A 10876-nucleotide genomic window follows, 5' to 3' on the forward strand; every position below is an offset into this window, starting at 1 on the left:
ACTACCTAATCATTCAGTGTACATTAACCTTATCTGTTATATAAACATCAATCTATTGTTATGTATATATATCATGCTCGGCTCATACCTTGGCATTCTTTCCAAATCTCAAAACTTCAAAATTACTATATAAGTAACCCCTAAAGCCCCCTCCTGGGTTGCACAAACTCACTTTTCCCCTTTTTGGAAACACATTAAATGGCCTGGCCGGGCCCGTGTGCGACATACGCTTGCAGTCGGAAAGCGCACGTTAAATCTCCAATATAAGTAAGTAAGTAAGTAATACCTAGTTTGTACATCATTTGCTTGATAACGGTGTTAGAATCTACACCGAAACGTCGCCTAATTTGTAATAAAGAAGTTGCTCATCCATAACAATTTTGTCTTCGTTACCATTTCAACTTCTAAATGCCACTCAAAAAAGTGACAAGTTAGGGGCGTGGCTCTAATGAAAACATCACTTGTACGATGCATGAGACAATAACTACTTCTTAGGTGTCGGCTTCAGCGCACGTCGCGTCACCGTCTGTTGTTTAAAGTGCACCAGAGGTCACTCTTCTGTGGAAAATCGTGGGAAAAGAAGATACAGCGAATATTTAGCGACTATGGTTTATCTCGTGATTAACGACACAGAATAATCTGTTACTGCAATTCTACTTGGACTTAGGGTACAACTCTTTTCATTAGATAAAACTAACTGGGCCTCGGGTGTACAGCGTTACCTAAACTGAGAACCTACCACCAGTTCAAATCGGAACTATGTACAGAAAGTTACCTACAGCTATCCCGCAACTAAAGATCTATCCTTGCGTCGCTCCGATGTGGATCTTTGAGACTAGAAATAGAAACTGCAAGATACGCTAACCCGCCGACCCCTGCAGCACAACGATACTGTAAATTCTGTCACGACTCTCATGTCCAAGATGAAAGTCATTTCCTCCTATACTGTCATTTTTATGATGACACCAGAAACCAATTTTTGCCCAGCCTCTTCCCAGAACTCCGTGACCAGTGCGACCTACCAAGTCTGCTTCAAGATGACAGCCTCATTCCTACCCTTGGCAAAATGTGTGTAAAAATGATTCCCCCCAGGAAGTTGTTTTGTATGTAAATGCGTGCATGAGCTTGTATAATATGTACGATACCACGTGAGCGCACGCGTGCATTTTATTACGCACACCTGTTCGAGCATACACAGGCACATACCAAATGCACATTGTGCGTACTAGTGTGTGCGTGTGTGTGACTTTTTAGTATGTAATGTGATGTGTATATTATTATTATTATCATTTTTTTCATGTCTTACGATTTGTATTTTAATGTTCATGTCTTATAAGCCCAAGAAGGCTGGAAGTTGGCATTATGTCTATGTCTTGTATGTTTTTAGATGTATATGCCGTCTTAAGACAAATAAACAATTATCACTCACCACTCGTTCAGTGCAAGTGATCAGCCTAACATTAGTGTGAGTATCTGCAGTTGGAACATTCGGGGAATCCACTCGGTGCTCAACGGCCACCTGTTTCATCAGTACTTTCATGGTGTTGATGTCATAGGACAATCTGAAACCATGCACAATGACAACTCACTCGTTTATGCTCTTTTACCTAAATTTTTTTTTTTGTGTGTGTGTGTGTGTGGGGGGGGGGTTGTTCATTGTAATTCTACTGTTTCACTAGGAATCACGACGAGTGGGTGAACTCTGTATTTTTTCATGAAGTTGAAAATTTATCAGCAGATTCGTTTCGTGCTTTTGTTTGTTTGTTGTTAAACACCGCACTCAGCAATATCCAAGCTATATGACGGCGGTCTGTAAATAATCGAGTCTGGACCAGACAATCCAGTGATTGATATCATGAGTATCTATACCATGACATGCATCAACCATGTCAGTGAGTCTGACCACCCGATCCCGTTAGTCGCCTCTTACGACAAGCAGAGGCGCATTTTGTGGCAAGCATGGGTTGCTGAAGACCTATTCTACCCCGGATCTTCACGGGTCTTAATTCAAGTAGGCAGAAGTTATATGCGTGTTCATTATCATAGTCGATGTAAAGGTTATTGATGCAGACTTCATCGTATGGAAAGTTCCAGGTACCCAAGGGCTTGTTGTGATATGTTGCGGATTTTTGATGATATTATTAAATAAACTGGATCTCTCACATTCGTAAGTTAATATGTGTAAGTGGTTTATCATATGTCTGGATCACTCAGGGCTGTGGTAATGTTAAAGCTTTTTTGAGCACGTTTTCACAGAGATGCAAAGAGTGGCTGAATTGGCATGATAAGCTATCAAATTTCTCTCTTTTGTAAATTTGTATTGTGGTTCCAAAACTAATGGGTGTTGAAAAGTATATAATAGAATTATTTCCTTCTGAGGATCTTTTAAAAGATCCCAAATGTTTCGGTGTACAAAATGTAATAGATGTTCTGTTTGATGAGGAGTTTCATTTCATCTTGGCATGTCCTTATTTTCGGCCTAGTAGAGAAATGTTTTGCCGCCCTATATAATACTAATCCTTTCATTGATAAATTTACATCTTACGTTAAAATGCCGTAGTATCTCTGTCTCTTATTCAAGCTCTTTATCCTTTGTATATGAAACTTTTCTGCGCTTGAAGTTATTTGAAGGTAAGGGCATGGTATCAAGGACGTCTTCCGGCGAGTTCCATATTTTGAACCCTCTTCAGCTACAGTCCAACTACACAGATTACTATTCATATATGCTTTGATTGCAAAACGGTCCTAGTTCGGCAATATATGTAAATTGCTTGTTATTACAACTTATATAAACTGGGAATTTTCATGACGAATTAACATGTCACCTGAGCTGTAATTCTGCATCACGTGATGCTCCTCTTGGTGGATAAAAGCGAAACAGCTTCGAATTCCGTTCGTACATCAGGGCGAGTGTGACAGAGGACTTGGCGCATACATCTCCAACGATTCCCCACCAGAATGATCCTGCAAGCAGCCTTACTCTTCGCTGGTCTTTCTGTGACAGCCAGTGCCAGCACCTGTTGTCCTCCAGTGAGATTCAGTGCGGTGCAATATGTCACCATTGTCAACTCAACGTTTGCTAACGATGTAAGTACAACGCCCGCCTCTCATTATATGTAATCACTATCCCCTTTCCGCAACTTCAAGGGAATGCTTTCGGTTGGTCCCGGAATGACAAGAGTTATCATGTATGCCCTGGCTGTAATAAAACAGCGATATAACGTTACTACCCTGTTCTATGAACATACTCTATTATTATTTGTAAAATTAACCTCAATCATAATTCCGTCATTCCGGAACAAGCCGATTGCCATTCCTCATTGAAGAAAGTGACACGAAACTATATTCAGGGATATTTCCAACATGTTGCTCATGTACCGGTACATGTATTTACCTTACCTGAACAGGCAACATCCAGTAAGTGTATGAGAGTTATATACATTTCTTATTTTATTTTTTTCTCTGATCACTTGGGGCGGTCGGGTAGCCTAGTGGTTTAAGCGTTCGCTCGTCACGCCGAAGACCCAGGTTCGATTCCCGACATGGGTACAATGTGTGAAGCCCATTGCTGGTGTCCCCAGCCGTGATATTGCTGGAATATTGCTAAAAGCGGCGTAAAACCATACTCACTCAGTGAGTACAGTGAAGAAGCAAAGTAAGCTGTCTGTTCCATGTGCTTTCTTACAATTAGTCCAACTTCCCTGGCAGAGAGCCTTTTTATTTGACTCCACACAGCCTAGGCCACTCCCTCACAGGCAAGGGATGTCCATGTAGGTGCCTACCGTAAGTTGCAGCTTCAGGCAAATAGAATTTGGTAAATTATATCCAAATAATTAAGGTAGGGAATTGAAATGGTGAGGTTTTGCTTAACCTTCATTTACAGAAATGATTGTTTTTTAACTGAGCCAACCCATCGGGTTGGTATGACGTGTTTGTAAGTGACTCAACATATATTATTTGGTATGGGGTCGGGGTGAGGAAGGGTGTTTCTAAATTAGAGATAGGATATAAACTACTCAAAAGGTCTGGTATATATCACATCTCCAATTAAGAAATAACCAATTGTTAATGTGTCATGCAATGACAGATAAACTGAAGTAATATGAAAGAATTATGAGTCAACTTCTTTCGAGTAGTATATTCTTTTAGTCACGGCTTCAAAACATGCAGCTGTTTTTACTGGGAAGGAGGAGCAGAACAATTTAGGCAAACCTGGGGACAAACTATGTAGTTCCAGTTTTTTCAGAAACATTTTATTTTTATTTTTAAAATGGTCAGTATCACAGTGCGAGACCCTATGTTTCCAACTATAAATAAAAGCACGTGAAGATCAAGGTCAGCGCAAACGGACAGAGCTAAAAGAATGGTCAACTCGTTGCGTAATGATTCACATATATTTCTCACATATTTCTCACACATATCATACATTTTCCAGATGCTATTGAAAATACATAGGAACTTACAGTATTATTCAGTATGATTGAACACATTTACCTGTATCTTAGGTATATATTTAGACATCTTCCCGAGGCAAGAGAGTTAACTGACTTTTTCCAGTCCAGTTGCCACCCTTGCCGAACTAGGCTGGTATTACTGGGCTCGATCGTAGCGCCACCAGTGGCTATTACCAGTCATGTCCTTTCTATGCCTCCTCAATCGACCAATCAGATTCCACCTCCCGTATCACTTGCGTCTGCTTCGCACAAAATGGTGGCGCCCAGCCAGGACGATCTGATGGATAATCAAGCACTATATTGTGATAAAACGTGTCTTACATCGCGAAATGCATCAATCACGTGATCACCTTGATTAAAAACATGAAAAGATTTGGAAAATATCTGCTGACAACGAGTTGGTATTGCACATGTTTTCAAATCCTGCAATTGAACGAAATCTGCACGACAGTTTACGAACCGGATTTCGATTTCGGTGCGCGACTTTGAATGGACTATGCATAGACTCGTTAGTCCAATCAAAATGTAACTCCTTAATACCAGCCTAGTTCGGCATTGGTGGAAACTGGACTTATATAGCCAGTTACCTCCCTTGCCTCGGGAAGATGATATTTAAACGCAAGACATATGTAAAATCAAAAATGATTCGCGCATTCTGATTGGTTTGTCGTATTTTCTCACATAACGTTCATCGATAGGGGGACGAGTCTTCTTGCAGGTTACAGAAAGGGGCCAGTCGTGACGAATGGTATCTGTTATTATCCCCCGGCCAACAAAGTTGGCGGGGGATAGAGAAACAGGCTCCGTCCGTACGTCCGTCACGTTTCGTTTCCGGAGCATAACTCATAAACCGTTCAATATTTTTTCATCAAACTTTGCAGGTTTCTCAGGTACATGCTGAACTGGTGCCTTTTGCTATTTAGAAATTTTAGAATTTTTAATATTTTTTTACGTTTCCATGGCAGCAAGATATACTTAGGTTCCAAACTCTTCTTTTTTATTACAATTTCCATGAAAAGTTCCACCTCGGTTAAAAAAGGTTAGGGTTTGTTTATGTTTAATTATGTCATAAATTCTGCAACAGGGGCGGGGGATATAGCCCTGTTAGTGGCAAACTCTTGTTAAGTTAATTTCCGGTTTCAGATACGTATTATATCATACATTACACCAGAAGATAGCTAGGGTCATGGGACTTTCTGTTTTAAAGCTTGTATCTTCCCGAGGCAAGAGCGTCCACTTGCCCTTTTATCAAAGACTTGTTTCCACCTTTGGAAGCCCACTTTCCTGTGCTAAATGTTATTGGACTATTGCACACATCAATAGTCAAATCAGAGAACATTTCACAAAATCAGCATCCTTCGTATGAACGTGATTTACCCCTGCTTGTCTTTGTTGACACGAAAATGTCTTTTTCATCTTTTAACCCCCCCCCCCCCCCCTCCCCACCCCCCAACCATTGCTTTAGTTTTTTAGTTTTTGTGTCGGGGATGAAATCGCGAATGTTTTCGTTATCTGATCGACAAGGCCGTCGTCAGTCGTCGTCGCCATCTTTATCATTCGTCACCATCTTTATCATTCGTCACCACTCCCCCTATCGATAAAGGTTATGTGCGAAAATACGACCAACCAATCAGAATGTGCGTATGATTTCAAGTTTTCGTCAAAGAATTTTACATATGTCTTGCATCTAAAAATATACATAAGACACAGTTAAATTAACAATGCAATATGACTCCTTGTGGTGTTATTGTATATTTTCAGGCTTTGTATTCATTCATCTACGACGGCATCAAACAAAAATACGTCATCAGCGGTGACCTCAGCAACGGATTCGTCACGACCACCAAAGTAATCTACGATTACCCGAAGGTAAGAGAGACCTCCAGAGAATGGTACGACGACGAGAAGGTACGTGAGAACCCCAGAGAGTGTTACCACTACAAGAAGGTACGTGAGAACCCCAGAGAGTGTTACCACTACGAGAAGGTACGTGAGAACCCCAGAGAGTGTTACCACTACGAGGAGGTACGTGAGACCCCCAGAGAGTGTTACCACTACAAGAAGGTACGTGAGACCCCCAGAGAGTGTTACCACTACAAGACGGTAAACGAGACCTCCAGAGAGCGTTACCACTACGAGAAGGTACGTGAGAACCCCAGAGAGTGTTACCACTACAAGAAGGTACGTGAGAACCCCAGAGAGTGTTACCACTACGAGAAGGTACGTGAGAACCCCAGAGAGTGTTACCACTACGAGAAGGTACGTGAGAACCCCAGAGAGTGTTACCACTACGAGAAGGTACGTGAGAACCCCAGAGAGTGTTACCACTACGAGAAGGTACGTGAGACCCCCAGAGAGTGTTACCACTACAGGACGGTAAGCGAGACCCTTAGAAAGCTTTACCACTACAAGACGGTTGGCGAGACCCCTAGAGAGCTTTATCACCACAAGAAGGTGAGCGAGACCTCCAGAGAGCATTACCACTACAAGAAGGTAAGCGATACCTCCACAGAACCTTACCACTACACGAAGGTAAGCGATACCTCCATAGAACTTTACCACTACAAGAAGGTAAGCGAGACCTCCAGAGAACCTAACCACTACAAGAAGGTAATCGAGACCTCCAGGGAACTTTACCACTACAAGAAGGTAAGCGATACCTCCAGAGAACTTTACCACTACAAGAAGGTAAGCGATACCTCCAGAGAACTTTACCACTGCAAGAAGGTATGCGATAACACTAGAGAACTTTACCACTACAAGAGGGTAAGCGATACCTTTTCAGTGTGTTTTGTGCCTGAATTATGTTCCCTTTTTACATCTGAAACATTTGTTCATGTTTCACCGTTACACTAATACATAATAAATATCCAGTACCTTGATATCACTGGAAGCATTCATAATAGCACATATGACCAAGTATGATTAGGCCACATCTCCACAAAATTAGAAATGGGCAAAACTCAGTAATCAAATGTATTGGAATAAAAAGATATTATACATTTATCAGTTCATGTTTGGACTTATCATAGCGCCATATTAATAGGTGAGGTTACACTACCATGTACGTATAATAAATATTGTCACCTCCCAGATACATGCGTCTCAGATCTGGGGTGTCAATAATTATCAGCACGGGCATATGACACAAAGACTTGTTTCAGTATGCGTCTTATTTAACTTCTGAACATCAGAAAAACTTGAACCTATGTTGGGCCCTTGACCACTTTGTAGTTGCCTTGCATTTTCCAAAATTCGTAAAAAGGTAATAATGATTTTTGTTTGCAGAGAACTGGTTTCCGTATAGATACAGTGGCACGTACGTGTTCAGCATTCCGCCTTCAAGGACAGTTCAAGGACCAGGAGAGTGTTTGTGTTCCAAGTAAGTCATTTCTAAATATATAAACAAATGTCCGAATGGTTTTTTTATTTAGAACTCGGTGTGGATTCGGACAGTGTAGGCTCCCGATACCCTTTGTATGTCTCAAGAGTCGACTTAAGGCGGTTGGTGGACGTTATTTATAGAAATACTGATTGTGTGTCATCACGTTATCAACTACTGCAGGAACATTGCCGACCAATTGTGACTACTCACGGGTTCTAGATGCCCCTCACTCACTACCACAAGTATTTCAAACATGTTTAGATATGTTGGTCTGTTGTCACATGTCAGTCCATTGTTTACATCCACTTTCCCCACCCTTATCATGAAATGGTCTGTTCCTATCTTAATATTATGTTTAATCACAGGCGGCGCCGTCTCCTTGGGCCCTTTCTTTTACGGCTACGATGTTGGCAGGCTGTCTTCAAGGGTATACTCTTACAATAGCACCTCCGTCAACGGGGAACATAAGAAGGTCGTGGCTACTGTCACACGGAAAGACTGTGTACCAATCGTCATCACCACGACCACGACCGACGGTCAAGGTTTGTATTTGTGAGTGAGAGAATGGGTGAGTGAGTGGGCATTAACACTGCTTTGAACAGTGTATCAGTGATAACGTCGAGTGTCAGCCACATGATTTCAAATGAGTGAGATGGTTAACGCCATCTTGAGTGAGTATTTCTCTGACACAACGCCCTGTCAGCTAAATGGGGGGAAGCATTAGTGAATGTGTTGGCTTTTTCTCCACTTTGAACATCTATGTCAGGGCATGTCATATGCTTAAAATGTGCGTGTGTTGGGTTCAATCTCACCTTGAACTGCATTTTGGTTATACCACGACATCACAGCTTATTACTGACAGAATGAGTGAGGTTTTAAATCCTCGTTCAACCAATGTCATTAAAATAAGATCTTTTACTCCCATACAATACCTTTCTGCGCGAAGGTGAGTAATCTAATCAGCCATTCATTCAAACCAACATATCTGATTTCTTCATCTCGACAACGAAGTTAAACGACCATGTCCGAATGAAGATAATAAAGGCCGCACCATTTGATCGTTGTGGGATATTTGATACACCCTGGCTTTTCTGAGCGGATTTCTGTGGGATTTCGTTTGTTAAAAATGAAATTTTAAATCGAGATGGTAAAGCGAAACCGAATCGTTTTAGAAAGATGACATGTGATTGTCTGAAGAATCCACGCATATTTCATTTACAGCGATTGTCAGATCTTCACGCAGAGAGATATTGAATCCCAGTAAAAGATTTGAGTATATTTAGACTGACTTTGAACACTTATTCCACGGCTCGTAAGATTCATGTCGAAGGGAAATTAAAAGTCTTTACGATTCTACATTTGAAAGAAAGTAAAGTAAACAAAGTAAACAACCGGAAACCTGTGTTTTTGGTTGGTGAATGATTTGTTTTTCAAACTTTGAAATGTTGTGAAATTTACTTCGCACATTATAAAACATTTTCCACATTCGAAAGTACTTAGAAGTAGATAAAATCACCTCGATTTTTAAACAAAGACATCTGATGGCGTGAGATCAACCACTGGTTTGCCTAGCCCAGAGTCATATATTGCTGACTGTGGCGTAGAATAACATCAAAGCAAATGTACTGACTGTGACATATACACTCACTTTACAGGAGGAAACGCTCTTAAAGTTCTCGGGTACAACGACGTGGTTCCGGGCATCAGAGACTTCACTGTGTTCGACATTCCGTCATACTGCTCTATGTGATACCGTACGTAAAACTCACTCAATAAAATAATGATTTTTCACTCAATGACAAAGTTGTGAACATTGTCTGGTAAAATTGCTGTGTGTTGCTTTTCTTTCTTCAATCAGTGTATAACATTGTCTGGTAAAATTGCTGTGTGTTGCTTTTCTTTCTTCAATCAGTATATAACTTTATGATTCTACTGCACGTAATGGCACACACGCGGACATTAATTATATTTGCTTAAAGATGACGATACCTCCGGAGTCATAAGACATTAAAGTATTTATTTTTGATTACCATCATAAATGTGATACAATTGCGATGTTTACCTAAAAAAACATCTTTGATGAATATTGAATTCCTCAGCATGTACACACACGTGTATATCTTTTTCTATTTCAGAACATCTGATCATGAAGAGATACAGTAGGATCTGTCTTTCTCAAGTCACTGTCAGAATGCATCATCTTTCAAGATTTACATAATATAAATGAATAATAAAAATTCGTTCAGCAAAAATGTCTTACACTTAATTAATGTTTATCGACTGTGCTACAAGTTCGATAAACATTGGCACATTCCATATTACGGATTAGAACTAGAAGACAATGCAATTGCGTCATTTGACTGTGCCCTGGACGACCTAAAGGAATCGGCAGACAATGACGAATTTTAGTAGGCTGACACTGGATGACAGTTAGCATGGCATTCGTTTATCCTCAATGTCGAATTTTACGTACAATTTGCTCTTATTAATTGTTAAATGACCTGTTCACCGATTCTTTTCCTTTTTGGAAATAAATATTTAAATCAAATGGAATTACTGCAAATGGACTGGTACCCTGTCCTTCTAGCAACTCAAGCCCTCAAGGACAGGCACGTCTGCAAATGGCGAAAAATGAAATTTGTATACTTGTTTCACCCAAAACAAAATTTTACGAGGTGAAGTCATGTATCTAAGTTTGTTTTTATTCCTAAAGGGCATTACGTATGCGCACCCATAACCGGATATGTGACAGTATTTACCACCGCATGTTGGCTAAAACCGCTAAGACTGCTGCGCTGAAAAAAATGGAACCAGATTACTTCGCGATACAGCATTCGAGATTAACTCAGATCTTTGACTCCATGCGATACCTCTGCTTGAAATTATGAGGACACTACCATGGCATAGGAGGTCGCCGGCGACAGGTGAACCTTTTAATCATTTAATCAGCGTAGAGGTTTCAAAATTCTCGGTACGCGTGAACGAAGCATTCAGACAAGCATATATGATGTCTTTATCGCTACAACGAACATAATCG

The 10876-nt window shown here is 40.6% G+C and overlaps 1 protein-coding gene across 1 annotated transcript; it reads left to right on the top strand.

Annotated features, from left to right (window-relative positions):
• Nucleotides 1-2958: 2958 nt before the first annotated feature.
• On the top strand, nt 2959-9589 carry LOC139471873 (ependymin-related protein 1-like). The gene is made up of 5 exons (XM_071254384.1): nt 2959-3087; nt 6216-6323; nt 7743-7836; nt 8205-8381; nt 9495-9589. The coding sequence occupies exons 1-5, from the start codon at nt 2959-2961 to the stop codon at nt 9587-9589; spliced, it is 603 nt and encodes a 200-aa protein (XP_071110485.1).
• Nucleotides 9590-10876: the final 1287 nt, after the last annotated feature.

Source organism: Haliotis cracherodii, unplaced genomic scaffold, assembly GCF_022045235.1.
Source record: "Haliotis cracherodii isolate W230 unplaced genomic scaffold, xgHalCrac1.p SCAF_23, whole genome shotgun sequence".
NCBI classification, from domain to species: Eukaryota; Metazoa; Mollusca; class Gastropoda; order Lepetellida; family Haliotidae; genus Haliotis; species Haliotis cracherodii.